The 16,548-nt window shown below is 41.8% G+C and overlaps 1 protein-coding gene across 3 annotated transcripts in view; it reads right to left on the bottom strand.

Moving 5' to 3' along the window:
- Positions 1-16,548, bottom strand: part of nfic (nuclear factor I/C) — a 464,113-nt gene that overhangs the window by 99,692 nt on the left and 347,873 nt on the right. For 2 of the 3 annotated variants that reach the window (XM_073068141.1, XM_073068140.1), the window contains exon 9: positions 8,663-8,821. The exons of the other annotated variant lie outside the window; for it this stretch is intronic. In XM_073068141.1, the coding sequence (XP_072924242.1) occupies positions 8,663-8,821 (159 nt within the window). The remainder of the gene's footprint in view (positions 1-8,662; positions 8,822-16,548) is intronic. 3 annotated transcript variants of the gene reach the window in all.

Genomic DNA, 16,548 nt, shown 5'->3' with positions numbered 1-16,548 from the left:
CGGAACCATTCTAGAATCTAGTGATTCTTGGAAGATCATTACTAATGGCTTCACAATATCTTCAGCCACCTCTTTGGTTGCTAAAGCAAATGACCCCTTTCACCGTGTATTTCAATGTACACATGATAAGCAAATGAATCCGAATGTGAAACCTGAGACACATCCACTGGATTAAACAATAGGACAATGGGGGGGGGGGGTGATCACCACAAAGAGCAGACAAAACTGCCTTTGAAGTGACTCAGTAGTGCTGTGCAGCTTCGGTTAGTTCAAAGAAATCAGGGGCAGAGGGGATAGAAAATTAATCTCTTACAGGGATTAAGAAGTATAACAACTTTTCTGAAGTTTCATTAAGGATTTGACCTGAAATAAAATGCATCCCAAAAGCCTTACAGCAGGAACCAAGTCACAAATTTAATTTTTACTTGTTTAGAGATACAACATGGAACAGACCTTCTGGCCCAACAAGCACAGCAACCCATCTATTTAACATGAGTCTGTTCACAGGACACCTTGCAATGACCAATTAACCTACCAACCAGTACGCCTTTGGACTGTGAGAGGAAACCGGAGCACCCGGACAAATCCACACAGTTATGGGGAGAATACACAAACTCCTTACAGATGGTGTTGGAATTGAACTCCAAACATTTGGAGCTTGAGCTGTAATAGCTTTGCAATAACTGCTATGTTACCGTGGTAACCTAATGCTTTAACTTTGATCTTAATTTCTAAGATTTCCACTTCTTAAGCTAAATGTTCAGATACATTACAGAACATTTTCTGGATTTTAGCGTTTTTTTTGTACAAAGACTTGTCCCTTTATTCACTGGTCAGATATCATGACTGAGCACATTTTCACACAACATCTAAGGCGTGGACACGTCTTTTGAACAAAGGCTGCTGGGCGATGAAAACTGTTCACAGTGGGCGGACGATTCAACCAGTGAATAAACACAGAGCTACTTTCAGTAAAAAATTAACACTCCGCTTAGTCCGCTAAAGGAGAGCATTGAGCATCAGCTAGAGTAGCCGAGAACAGTTTGCGTTAAGTCCTTGAGATCTGATCGCAGTGTTCATAGCTCAGTCTTGGAGTAACTCAAGCCAAACTCTGCTCAGATTTCTATCTCACAGTGCAGAACATTACACCCTAAATCAAATAAGTATGTTGCAAAGTGTAACTGATAGAGCATAGAGCAGTACAGCTCAGGAACAGGCCTTTCAGCCTACAATGTCGTGCTGAACCAAATAAGTCAAGAATAATCTATTACAGCTCCAGCGTTCTGGAGTATGGAGTTCAATTCCGATGTCATCTCTAAGGAGTTTGTACGTTCTCCCCATAAACAAGAGAAAATCTGCAGATGCTGGAAATCCAAGTGACACACACAAACTGCTGGAAGAATTCAGCAGGCCAGCTAGCGCCTATGGGAAAAAAGTACAGCTGATGTTTTGGGCCGAGATCCTTCCGCAGGATTTGGATTTTGTCCGGTGCTCTGGTTTCTTCCCACAGTCCAAAGGTGAACTGGTTGGTAGGTTAATTGGTAAACTAATCCCCTCTGCCTACACAGTGTCCATATCCCTCCATTTTTCTCACATTCATCAGCCTATCTGAATGCCACCTCAGGAAGCACATTCGACCAATGCCTTGTAAAGCCTCAGTGTTACTTCCTTCCTTTTATACTCTAGTCATCTCCAAATGGATACTAACATTGCATTTGCCTTCCTCACCACTGACATTATCCCTCTTTCTGAAGCAAGGACAGAAAGTTGCTATTTTTATATAGAAACACAAGAGATTCTGCAGATGCCGGAAATCTAAAGAAACACACACAAAATGCCCAGCAGGTCAGGCAGCATCTATGAAAAGAATCAATTTACTAGATGATCAATATCCATTTCTGGTAAGTCAATTCTATATAAAAATTCATTTTTTGAAGAAGGATCTCGGCCCTTCTTCAAAAATGGATTTTTATATAGAATTGACTTATCAGTTAAAGATGTTGATCATTTGGTAAATTGTTTATGTTTGAATTCCTTACTTGCAGAATCAATCACCATTCACAATAGAGATGTTAAAAGTCAATAGAAACTACAAGCTGACAACCAATGCCAATTTGAAGTTAGTAAAGTTAGTTGCTGGGTGTGTTTCACATCCTTCCATTATTCCTATCTCATCTCTCTCCAGCTCTCCTTATTATATAAAGGGAAGCTATTTTCTTCTGTTTGAACACATACTGCCCTTGCCTATCTGGTCTGTAGGGAGTAGGGCTGGCTGCAGCGCTCTCTCTGGAAAGGACTGGGTACACTACCACTGGCCCAGGCTATCCTTGCCTGGATCTTGTCTTTAACCACTGCTTTACTGCAGCTTCCACAGCCCCGACAACAGATCAGAATGAATGGAAAATGCTGACTGATGAAATTCACCGGATGTGGGAAGAAACGTGGAATGAGTAAGTCATTCGGAGTTGTGCTTCGAAGTGGGTGAGACGATTGCAGGGAAAGAACAAAACAAAACTGAAACTTAAACTTGCCAGCTTTTTGCACCCATCTCAATGCTGATCTGTTAGTAATGCAGATGGAGGAGAGATTTTGTTTAGATAGTGACAGTGGTTAACACATTGTGATTGCAGGAAATTTCCCCGTTGGCTCTGAATGTTTCAGGATTTTGTTTGAGGTACAAGAGAATGCAGATGCTGGAATCTAGAGCTACACAACAGACACTGCAGGAACTCAGCAGATCAGGCAGCAGCTGTGGAGGGAAATGAACAGTCAGGCCATGTTGTGCAATTCCATTTTCCTAAGTTCATTCATTTCTGACTGATGAACACAATTGGCAGGAAATGGATCAAAAAGACTCATACTATTCCATCATGAATCATATCGGATTAATGTTTTGCTTTTGGACTCCCCTGATATACCCCTCCCTCCCATAAATAATTTGGCAATTAAGTCAGATACACAACGTCAGCTAGAGTGGATGTTACCCGGGGGAGGAGGAAGCTAGTTTTGTCGTAGGGCAGGAAAGCAGCCAGAGAAGGCCCACTGACTTCCCGCAGTCAAAGGCAAGGAGGGAACATTAAACATGTGAGCAAAGGCCATTCTGTTCGGACAGATAGAAGGACACCTGGCACTGTGAGGAAGACCTTTGCAAGGACAGAGGAGGTCAGGCCCAGAGAGTGTACCATATAGACATAAGATATGGCGGCAGGTTTAGGCCATTCAGCCTATCAAATACTGTATGCTCCACCTTTCCATCAGGGCTGATCTATTATCTGTCTCAATCTCTTTCTCCTGCCCTTTCCCCCTAATCTTTGACACGAGACTCTGTCATCCCCCCTCTTTAAACCTGGCCTCCACAGCTGTCTGTGGCAATGAATTCCACAGATTCACCACTCTCTGGCTAAAGAAATTCCTCCTCGTCTGGTTTAAAGGGACATCCTGGTATTCTGAGGCTATGCTCTCTGAGACTCTCTCACTAAAGGAAACATCCACTCTACCTAGGCCTTTCAACATTTGTTAGGTTTCAATGAAACCTAACCCCTCCCCCATCATTGTTCTAAACTCCAGCGAGTACAGGCTCAGAGTCACACAATCATTAACGCTTCATTCCTGTGGTCATTCACATAAACCTCCCTGTACTCTCTCCACTGAGCACCTTTGTTCCGTCAGCCACAACAGGCGAGCCTCCCACTTGACTCTCACTACACCGCAGATTTTACCCACACATCTGCATACCGGAGGCAATTTACAGTGGTCAACAGAACCCACATGTCTCTGGAAAAGATCTGAAAGAGAATATAGACTAGCTTTACTTCTCATATGTGCACTGAAACATTCAGTGAAACGTGTCACTTGTGTTGTCGCTTGCAATGTGGTGGGGCAGTCCGCCGGTGTCACCGTCACCAAGCTTCCAGACCAGCAGAGCAAGACTGCAACTCAGTAGCCCTAACCCTAGGTACAAGTTTAATTTAGTTCAATAATCATTCAACCATACACACGAATACAACCAAACCAGACAGTGTTCCACCAGGGCCAATGTGCAAAACACATTACCAGCAGCACATAGCTCATATGGTAATGTTTTCAGAAAATACATACAGTCACGAAGAAGAGAAATAATATACCCCAAGTTTCTGAGTGACATGCCTGTAGAATTGATGGTTACTGTACCTGGAGGAAACTGGAGCATCTGGGGAGAAACCTACGCGATCGCGGGGAGAATATACAAACTCCTTACAGAGAGCAATGGGAATTGAAGCTTAACCACTGGCACTGTAAAGCGTTTCACTAACTGCTACGTTGCCATGCTGCCCTGATGCTACCGCAGCGTGAAGGACAACTCCATACACACACACACAGAACTGAAGCTGGGTCATGATAGCAGTGAGGTGTCAGTTCCCCAAAGAGGTAACGGACCTATTAGATGTGCCAATGTGTTGCCCTAATCCATTCTCGATTTCATGACAGTTCTGCTCTCAGACTGACTGGTGAGTTGTTTTTTACTAACGCATGCATTGTTTCTGTGTGGGTGTGAACCCATTAGACTCACCACTAATCAATGAAAATGAATGAGGACGGTTCGGTGGTAAAGAGACATTTTAAACCACTTTTTCTGATGCTGTTGTTTAGTTATTGAGATACAGAGCAGAACAGGCCCTTCCAGGCCACCCTGTAATCCCCTGATTTAACTCTAACCTAATCACAGGAAAATTTACACTGATCAATTAACCTACCAACTGGTATGTCTGGACTGTGGGAGAAAACTAGAGTAACTGGAAATAGGTACTGTACTGTGCATATGACGTAGGCACACGTATATGGTTAGGGATCATTACACAGATCATCATTACAAGCTGCACCGAGGAAGAACAAGGTAAAACAATGACAATGCCAAATAGAGTGTAACAGCTACAGTGCAGGCAGACATAAGGTGCAAGATCGTAATGAATGAGCTTGCAAAGTCAAGAGTCCAACTTACCGTACTAAGAAACTGTTTAATAGTCTCTGATCAATTAAAGAAATCCCACCATAGATACCAATATATTTATCTATTGAACCATAGATACCACCTGCCATCAAGGACATACAGTCCTGTGCAAAAGTCTTAGGCACATATACAATATATAGCTAGGGTGTCTAAGACTTTTGCACAGAACTGTAGTAACTTTATCTATTGCACTGTACTGCTGTCACACACAAAAAATCATGATGTATGTGAGTGATGATAAACCTGATTCTGATATGGGTCTCTATTGTGGACTGAGAGTGGGAAGGGGGCAGGGAGAGAGGAATCATGGTTGGGAAAAGGGGAAGAGAGATATTCTGTAATGATCAATAAACCAATTGTTCAGAATCAAATGACCTTGCCTAGTGTCTCAGGACTGGGTGTGTCTGCACCTGCCCCCTGCCACTCCTTCTCTGCCTCTTGTCCCACACCCCTCCCACGGTGCTCCACCCTTGCCATTACAAACATCCTTTGTTCCTGCCAGATGTATAAATTCACTCTCCACTCCACATTGACAAATAGAGTACTAGCAAAACTCTTAGGCACCCCATCTGTGCTTAAGAATTTTGCACACTATTGTACATGCAGGTATTTATAAATTTATGAATATTTTATTCCAAACTTGTACTTTAACTGCTAACTTTATTTTTGATATAATTCTTTATTTTTTATAATTGTTGAATGTTGCATGTCTCACCCTGACCAACACACCACAGCAAATCCTGGAAAATAACACTGATCCTAGATCCTTGAAAGTAATAAGCACAAAAAAGTTTGCAGATGCTGTAAATCCAGAGCAACACACACAAAGTGCTGGAGGAACTCAGCAGGTCAGGCAGCATCTACGGAAAGGAATAAACAATCTACGTTTAGGGCCGAGACCCTTCTTCAGCACCTCCTCAAACTGTCCTGGTCATTGCTACTTTAACAGCCAGTCAGATATTGGTTGGAATCATTAATTTTTTAGGTAGATGAAGTAGCATTTTAATATCTTGTTATTGTGTAAAAAAAAATTAGACATTTTGACCCTATCCTCAATTTCTTTTTGAAAAGTTTGTTTTAAGGACTTAATATTTATTTTCAAAAAGAAATTTACTCAGCTTTAAAAAAGCCTGTCAGACATTAGCTGGAATCACACATTTTACTGTATGTTATTTTAATCTACATGTGACAAATCAAGCTAATCTTTAATCTATTGGGTAGACAGTGGTGTTCTTGCAATCATAGTAGTTGGGATAAATGGGCGAATTAGGGATGGTAAATAAACTAGACATTAATGCTATGAGAGGTGTACCATGGAGAGCATCACCATCTGGTGTGGAGGGGGCCATTGGACAGGATTGGAAAAAGCTGCTGAAAGTTGTAAACTCAGCCAGATCAGCGTCGCCACAATCATGTACATCTTCAAGGAGTGATGCTTCAGGAAGGAGGCATCCAACATTCAGAACCCCCAGGACATGCCTCTTTTCATTGCTACCATCAAGGAGGGGGTACAGAAGCCTGAAGATACACACTCAGTGCTTCAGGATCAGCTTCTTCCCCTCTGCCATCAGATGTCTGAATGGACAATGAACCCATGTCCACTACCTCACTACTACTTATCCTTTTTATTGATTTTTTGAACTACTTAGTTAATTTAATTTTAATATATATTTCATTTTGTGATTTTAGTTTTTTAAATTATTATATCTTGCAATGTACTGCTGCCACGAAACAACGGATTTCATGACATATGCCAGTGATATTAAACCTTATTCTGAATCTGAATCTGATTCTGAAACCTTCTTTGATCACTCCACAGCCCAACAACAGAACCCTTGCATTACACTGGTGCTGCTACACTTTTAGACATGTTTGGAATAAAATGAACCTCCTAATAAAATACTTTAAAAGAATTAAAAGCAACTCAATGAACAGATTACTGTTAGTTTAATTGATTTAGTGCAGTGACTTGCAATTCAAATGAAATGGTGAGCCCCTTTTACACTGAAAGAAACAATTATGCAATATAATACACTAAGCATTCAAATTTTTAAAATTAAACAGATTATGAAGGACACCAATCATGCCTATAATAGTTTGGCAAAGGGAGGGCGTCAACTGGGACACAAAAATGATAACAAGCCACTCATGTCTTCATAGCCCATCGATCTGCCTCCAGGCTAGTTCCTCAAAGAATAACACTGAGTATTAAACAGCACCAACTCAAAAGGTTTGTTTAATTATTGTCTAGAGAAAGCTGCTGTATAAACCACTTGAAAGTGACTTGTTCTAATTATTGTTGAAAGAGCAATTTGAATGCATGATGTGGTTATAATTTCACCTTCATGCTGTGTCCAGATTTATAAGACAATTTGACTGTTAGAACAGCTCCTGTTCCAGCTCTCCCTCTGGGACTCTCCCATTGGTTCTAGTTCCCTCTCTGCTATTGGTTCCAGATCTGTCTTTGGAACTCTGCCACTGGTTCCAGGTCTGTCTCTGGGACTCTGCTATTGGTTCTTGTACTGTCTCTGGGACTCTGCTATTGGTTCTTGTACTGTCTTTGGGACTCTCCTATTAGTTCCAGCTCTGTCTTTGGGATTCTGCTGTTGGTTCCAGTTCTCTATCTGGGACTCTGCTATTTGTCAAAGAGGTTGTCTATAAATCTTTGGTTAGATGTTGACCCGCTTTGTTGCAGCCGCCTCTCTAGGTCCAAACAAAGCTGTAACTGTTTGTCCTATATGTCTTTTTTACCGTTGCAAGACACTGTTAGAATTAATAACATAAAGCACTGCAGGTCTGCTGATTGATAGCGATGGAGATGGACTTGCTGCATTCTTATATGTGCTATATGGGCCTTGTGCTGTGTGTGACTATTGGTATTGTATTTTGTACCTTAGCCCCAGAGGAACACTGATTTGTTTGGCCTTACTCATGAATATTTGTGTATGGTTGAATGATAATTAAACCTGACCTTGAACTTAATTAAAATGCAATACACATTCGGGGGGGCCCTTTACTAGGTACACCTGCTCGCTAATGCAAACATTCAAACATTTAACGTGGCAGCAGCTCAATGCATAAAAGCATGCAGACCTGGTCGAGAGGTTCAGTTGCTGTTCACACCAAACATTAGAATGGGAAAGAAATATGATCTAAGTGATTTTGACTACAGAATACTTGTTGGTGCCAGATGGGGTGATTTGAGTATTTCAGAAACTACTAATCTCCTGTCTCCAGAGCTTACAGAGAAAGGTGTAAAAAAAGAACAGAAAAAAACATCTAGCCATTGGCAGTTCAGTGGGTGAAAATGCCTTGCTAATGTGAGAGATCAGAGATGAATGGCCAGACTGGTTCAAGCTGACAGGAAGGTGACAGTAACTCTAATAACCACGCATTACAACACTGCTGTGTAGAAGAGTATCTCTGAACATATAACATGTTAAGTGGATGGGCTACCGCCGCAGAAGACCACAAATATACAGGAATACACTCAGTGGCCACTTTATTAGGTACCTCCAACCTAATAAAGTGGCCACTGAGTGTAAGTGCAGTTTCTGACAATTTGTAACTTCCATATTGGAAATGTTGATATTTCCTGCTTAAAAATACACTAACGTAAAGAAAAAGTGCAACATGTAGTCACTTTCACTACAGGGTTCATAAGTACAATGTCACCTTCACATGAGGATAGCACTCCCCAGGGCCCGGGGAGTAGAACAACTGACACAGGGTGTCTCTCTCCGCCGGAAGCATGCGTCCTCTCATCTGAGCACGAAGAGGCACTGTCACTGAAGTCACGGAGTAGTCGGTGACTCTCTCGCCCTCCCTCCCTGGCTGCGAGAAGGCAAAGGGCCAACGAATGGGGAAGAAAATGGGGATAAATTGGGAAAAAAAAGTAAATGGAAAAATGAAAGTATTTTGCAACACATTCCCAAGAGAGATAACACTTCACAAACTACAGTTAACTGCTGAACAGTTTTTCTAATTATTCAAGAATCAAGACTGTTTAATGTCATTTCCTGAACACAAGTGTGAAGGAGACCAAAACAATTGTTACTCTAGATCTGATGCAGCATAAAAAAACACAATAAGATAAAGAACACAATAAATATAAATACATAAGATAGCTTATATACATAGAATAATTGTATGTCCATAAAATGATGCTGTGCATAAGGTGACTGTAACAGTACATAATAAAGTAGTGGTGCTGGGGGTGGCTTAGTGGGCGGGGAGTATTGATCAGCCTTACTGCTTGGGAAGGTTTGGTGCTCCTGGTGTGGTGAGTTGATTTGATTACATTAGTAGCTGACAAAAAAAGAAACATAATACAGTATGCCTAATATAGTTTGCTAGCTCAAACTAGCAAATTGCATGCAGAATATAAATAATGATTCAAATTAGACAACTAATGGAATTCACGTAAAGGTCACTTATGTCGATCTGTCATGTAGTACTTACAGTCACACTGCGTGTTTATGTTAGGTGCACACAAATAACATAGGGAGGACTACACCCCTGATGAATGCACAGTTCACAGAGGTGAGTGATGACAGACAATTATTAGAGCATATTTAAAAATAAAGTCATGTACTCTTGTCATCAGCCCAGGTGTCTGTATTCTTAAACAACAAAATGAAGCTGAGAGAAGCATCTGTGGTGGAGGTGCTAACAGGAATCTTGAATCAACTTTATTTGTTATACACACACAGTGGCCACATTATTAGGTATGCCCATACACCTGCTCGTTAATGCAAGTATCTCATCAGTCAATCATGTGGCAGCAACTCAATGCATAAAAGCATGCAGACATGGTCAAGAGGTTCAGTTGTTGTTCAGACCAAATAATCAGAATGGGGAAGAAATGTGATCCAAATGTCTTTGATCATAGAATGATTGCTCAGGCCAGAGTATCTCAGAAACTGCTCCAGGGATTTTCACGCACAACAGACGCTAGAGTTACAGGGAATGGGGTGAAAAACAAAAATATGTCAAGGGTGTGGCAGTTCTCTGGGCGAAAAAACCTTGTTAATGAGAGAGCTGAGAGGAGAATGCCCAGACTGGTTCAAGCTGCCAGGAACGTGAGTGTAACTCAAATAACCATGCATTATAATAGTGGTGTGCAGAAAAACATCTCTGAACACACATGTCAAACCCTTAAGTGGATGGGCTACAGCAGCAGAATACCACAGACATACATTCAGTGGACATTTTATTAGGTACAGGAGGTACCTCATAAAATAGGAGTGTACATTTACGTGTATTAGGAATTTGCTGTGGTGTGTTGGTCAGGGAGTGTGACATGCAACAAAAAAAAAGCAACATTCAACAATTATTCAGAATAAAGAATGATATAAAATGAAGTTAGAAATATGGATATGGAATAAAATGTGCATAAATACCGGCATGTATTTACATGTAAACTGTGTTATATAAAGTGGTTTGAAGTGTTTACAGTGCAGTGACAGGGGTGACAGATATAGTGGGTGGGTAGGCCTAACTAGAATGATTGATCAGATTAACTGCCGGGGGAAGAAACTTTTAAAATGGTGTGAAGAATTTTTGTTTTAATAGCCCGAGTGCTTCCAGGAGGGAGCTTTTGGAAAAGGCAGTTATCAGGGTGGCTAGTGTCAACATTGATTTTTCTGCCCACTTCTTTGTCCTGGACACATACAAGTCCTGCAGTCAGGGTAGACTGTAGCCAATGACCTTTTCTGAGGATGTGACAGCTCACTGTGGTTTTTGTACATATTGTGAGAGGACACCGCATCAAACCAGACAGTAATGGCTGATGTGAGGATGCTCTCTGTGATGGCAGTGTAGAATTGCTCTGGTATGTTCTGGGGAAGGTGGAATTTTACCAGCTTTAATGTGTTATAAATGAAATATTAGTGATTAGGTAAGAACTAGCTCTCGCTCTAGAGAACTGCTGGAGGATGTACACACTGAGAGAGGTACAGATTCCATATGCATTAAGACCATAAGCCATAAGAATTAGGAGAAGAATTAGGTCATTCAGCCCATTGAACCTGCACTGCCATTCCATCATGGCTGATTTATTATCCTTCTCAACCACATTCTTCTGCTTTCTCTCTGTAACTTTTGACGCTCTGACTAGTCAAGAACCTATTAACCTCCGCTTAAAATATACTCAATGACTTGGCCTTCAGAGCCACATGTGGCGATGACTTCCACAGATTCACCACCCACTGGGTAAAGGGATCTCTCCTCGTCTCTGGTCTAAAGGACAACCCGCTATTCTGAGGCTGTGCCCTCTGGTGCTCAATTCCCCCACTAGAGGAAACATTCTCTTCACATCCACTCTATCTCGGCCTTTCATCCGGTGAAGGCTAAATTGTAGTTTGAAACTTTGGCAAGAGAACAAACCTGTTGAATGAGATGTTTGAAAATTACATCTGAGATAATGTGGATGGGTTCAGTGGTGTAGTGGCTTGTATCCTGATGTGTACACTTCAAACTGAGCTAGATTCTAGTTTAGAGAGGCATCTTGGTTTGCATGGAACTTTTGAGCTGAAAGGCCTGTTCCAATCTGTGTAAAACAATATTATTGTCAAAGATAAAGAGAAGATTTCTACAGAATTTGTAATAATCTGTTGATTGCAGAGAAAATCTGCAGATGCTGGAAATCCAAAGCAACACACACAAGATGCTGGAGGAACTCAGCAGGTCAGGCTGCATCTATGGAAAAGAGTCAACAATTGAGGTTTTGGGCCGAGACCCTTCTTTGGGACTGAAATGGAAAGGGGAAGATGCCAGAATAAAAAGGTGTGAGTGAGGGGAAGGAGAACAATCTAGAAGGTGAAACCAGGTGGGTAGGAAAGATAAAGGGCTGGAAAAGAAGATATTTGATAGGACAGAAGAGTGAACCATAGGAGAAAGGGGAGGAGGAAGGGACCTAGGGGAGGTGACAGGCAAATGAGAAGAAACACGCAGCCTGAGTGGGGAACAGATGAAGGGGTGGTGGGGGAGGAGGAAATCATTTGTACTAGAAGGAGAAATCAATATTCATGCTATCAGGTTGGACGCTACTCAGGCAGTATATAAGGTGTCACTCTGAGCATGGCGTCATTGTGCCATGAGAGGAGGCCATGGACTGACATGTCAGAACGGGAATGGGAACCGGAATTAAAATGTTTGCCCACAGGGATGTTCTGCTTCTGAGCAGATGAAGTGGAGGTGCTCTGCGAAGTGGTCTTCCAATTTATGACGGGAAAATTCACTTAATATTCCTCCCTTTGCAAAAAATAGAATCAGCAAAAAGATCCAGAATTTGGAACAATTTATTGATTATTAGTGCTAATCTTAGAAACTCTCAAAACTCAGCTGATGTTTCCAATTCTTTAAAAAGAGGATCAGCTCATAGCTCAGACCAATTTGGACACTAGCCCAGTCCAGGATATCAGTGAGGAACAGAGTTGCTAATTAATTTCATTATCCTTCCCATCTCAGAAGGATTGCTGAATTACAGAGGTACAGAATTCCTATTTTCTACGTTCCCATAATTTTTCTTCTGTCTCTGCCTGTGAATGGCAAGAACTAATTCATCCTACAAATTCAGCCTCCAAAAAGTAGTGGATATGGATCAGTCCATCACAGGCAAAGCCGTCCCTACCACTGAGCATCCATCATCAAAGACTCTCAACGTCCTGGCCATGCTCTCTTCTCACTGCTGTCATTAGGAAGGAGGTACAAGAGCCTCAGGACTCACATCACCAAGTTAAGGAATAGTTATTACCTCTCAACTATCAGGCTCTAGAACCGGAGGAGATAATATCACTCACACCAACACTGAACTGTTCCCACAACCTACGGACTCACTTTCAAGGACTCTTCATCTCATGCTCTCGATATTTATTGCTTATCTATTAATTATTATTATTATTATTATTTGTTTCTTTGTATTTACTGTGAATGCCCACAAGAAAATGCTCTTAGGGTTGTATATGGTGACATATGTGTACTTTAATAATAAATTTACTTTGAACTTTGACCCCAGTTTGTACTCATCTCAAAGTTGAAAGTCAATTTATTATCAAACATACAGTATATATCACCACACACAACCCTGAGATTCATTTTCCTTCTTGCATTTATAACAAAATAAAGAAGTACTATAGAATTGATGATAAAAATATACATAAAAAGACTGACAAATATCCACAGTGCATTCAAGCCCCACCACAGCTGCCGAGCATTCTTCTGTGATTCCATTTTGGTCGGGAACTGCCACTTTGCATGTGAGTTGGCTTTCTGGAGGTCAAAAGCTGGACCTCTTGTACTTGAAGTGCTCTGGGTCACTTCATCAGACACAATCATTCACTGAGCCACGCAACAGCAGGTATATTTCTTAAAACAGTTTTCTAAATTAATCCTAAAACCACAAAGAATCAGCACCATAAGTTATTGCCACCTCCTGCTCAAATTATTTTGTTAAACTGAGAGTCCTTGTGCAGGATTCCCTAAAGATTAACTTGCAGGCTGAGTTATTGGTGAGGAAGGCAAATGCGATGTACGGATTCATTTCGAGATGACCAGAATATAAAAGCAGGAATGTAATGCTGAGAACTTAGAAGGCCTGGTGAGGCCTCACTTGGAGTATTGTGAGCAGATTGGGCCCCATTTCTAAAGCAGGATGAGCTGACGTTGGAGAGAGTTCAGAGGAGGTTCACGAAGATTATCCTGGGAATGAAAACTTAATGTATGGCCTGTACTCAATGGAGTTTAGAAGAATTGCGGGGGTGGGGGGGTGGAATCTCATTGAAACCTATCAAATGTTGAAAGGTCTAGATTGAGTTGACATGGGGAGGATGTTTGCAAAAGTGGGAGAGTCTAGGACCAGAGGGCACAGCCTCAGAATAAAAGGACATCTCTTTAGAATAAAGATGAAGAGGAATGTCTTCAGTTAGAGGTTGGCAAATATGTGGAATTTACTACCACAGGCGGCTGGGCAGGCCAAGTAATTTGGTATATTTAAAGCAGAAGTTGATTAGTGAGGGTGTCAAAGGTTATGGGGATAAAGCAGAAGAATAGGTTGAAAGGGATAATAAATCAGCCATGATTGAATGGTGGAACAGACTCAAAGGGCCGAATGGCCTAATTCTGCTCTTACGTTACATGGTCTTAAAGAAAGAGTGCGATCAGTTTTTGTCATATGTTGCTACAGTTAGCAAGTTAGTGCTGTTGCCTGACCCAGCTGACAGACATACATTAAGGAACCAGCAACTGACAACTGTAGGCAATTGACACCTACTCAGGTTGAAGTGTCCTAGACCCATCCAATATGGCCCTCTGTTGGTAGACCATGGATGCTGTGTCCTAGCTGTCTATGTATACGCAAGACAGGCCAGTACGATATGGAGAGCAAGCTGTTGCCCATGCAGCAAGCTCCTCATCTCCACATGGCTGATGAATCCAAAGGAAAGCCAGAGACCAATACAATTTGGCACCAGCGGTGACACAGGAGTTTCCCGTCAGTGTTGAATCCAACGTCGGACTGCCTGAGGGACTCCAGCTCTAGATTTTTTTTTCGGGATTTACTTCCAAAGCCTTTCCTATGAGTGGGTGTAACTGCAAGGCGGTGGAGATTTGACATCAGCATCCTCCTTCTTCATTCCCCCAATATAATTTCCGTTTTCAATGTTTCATGGGAACTTTAAAATTGACACCTGCTTTTCATCATAGGAAACCCTGGGCAGCTGAACTTTCTGTTGTAATTAAAGAGAGATGTGTGACAACAAGTTATAGATGCAGGAAAGCTGCTACAGTCTATGAATTATTGGCAAACCTGCTCATCAACTCCTACAGAGATATAGTTTGCAGTCCGCTAATTATGCTTTAGGAAGCTACCTTTATTTAAATTAATTTGCTCAATTTTATTTATTTATTTACTTAGAGATACCACGTGGAACAGGCCCTTCCAGCCCTTCGCGCTGTGCCACCAGCAACCCAACAATATTACCCCAGCCTAATCACAGGACAACTTCCAATGATTAATTAAACTACTAACCAATACATCTTCGGACTGTGGGAGAAACCTAAGGACCTGGAGGAAACTCACATGTTCCACAGGGAAGGTGTGCAGATTCCTCAATGGGGGCATCGGAAATGCACTCCAAACTCCAACATTCTGAGCTGTAATAGCATCACGCTAACCGCTAAATAGCTTCATTGGACACCAGAGATGAGTGTCAAAAGGAAACCAATTTTCTTTGATTATCTCTGATGTCCAACGAGGCAATTAGTGTGCATTTGATGACTAGTTCATATTCTATATCTGTGACTTCAGACAATGTTGATGGGGCATAGTGCGACATAAAATAATCACTGAACTGAAAGAATCTTCATTGGTGGTCTTGGAACAGCTAAATGATGCCCTGTAATAGTGGCCGTTTGTGTCTGCCCACTTGCAATGTATTCTTGGTTTGGTGTTTTGAAATTGCAAGAGGAAGATAAGATGTTGCTCTCTGGTATCCCACTTGACGAACCTCTTCACTCGGCTTACATGGCACACTGGGATGTAGGGGTGTCCAGGGAGGAATTGAAGGGGGTTGTTGTGTCCATTCTGGGGTAGCTCACTCACCTTTGGTTCCCACTGGACACTCAGCTCTCATCCATGACTCCAAGTAGCTGTTTGCATGTGACAACGGCCACACCGCTTTGATGGGTGGGCTAAACCAGGTGAGGGTTGCCAGCGGGCCTCATACCCCAGTAAGGTAGACATGCCTGTTCTAGCATGCAAAGTCAGCTCTGGCAGATTGGGCGGATGAGATCAACGGTGAGATCTAACGGCCAGGAGGGTGGTTCCGTAATGCCTTTTAGAGAGCGAAGGGCATGGCAAGGCGTGGAAGAAGTCATGGTCATCCACTGCAAGCAAGGAAGCCCCCCAGTTTGTGATGACTACTCGGACCACTGGAACCTGGTTTTGAAGGTTGAGAGAGTGGAATTCCCCCAGTGCAATGGCTTTTCCACATCAAAAACTCTCACACAAAGATGGACAATCACCACATGACAACCAACACAGATGTCAGAGACTTTGCTTCCCCAAACAAAGCTGGGCTTGCAGATACAAACAGACTCAAAAAAACACAAGAAGTTCTGCAGATACTGGAAATACAGAGCAACAGAAAAAAAAAATACTGAAGGAACTCATTAGGTCAGGGTCTATGGAGAAGAGTAAACAGTAAAAGCTTTGGGCCAGGATTCTTCATCAGGACTCCTGGCTGAAGTTCCTCCAGCAATCTGTATGTGTTTCCAACATCTGCAAAATTTCTTGTGCCAACAAGAAGTTTAGCAATCTGAGAATGTAAACAAAAGATACAAGCGTGTGATGTCACATGACACATGATGATTCCGTGTCCCAGGTTTCAGCTGAAATTTTACCAGAATACATTTTCACTTGGAACTGGTAATGCTGAAAGTAGACATTACTCTAAATACAACACACAGGGATAAAAGAATAGTACTTTATGTGTTGCAATACAAATTGTGCAGAAATGGGCTTCAGTACGGGACACACAGAGTCATAGTCATAGAGTCATAGA

This window comes from Hemitrygon akajei, chromosome 16, assembly GCF_048418815.1.
Source record: "Hemitrygon akajei chromosome 16, sHemAka1.3, whole genome shotgun sequence".
NCBI classification, from domain to species: Eukaryota; Metazoa; Chordata; class Chondrichthyes; order Myliobatiformes; family Dasyatidae; genus Hemitrygon; species Hemitrygon akajei.
This window is presented reverse-complemented; position numbering and strand designations above follow the sequence as displayed.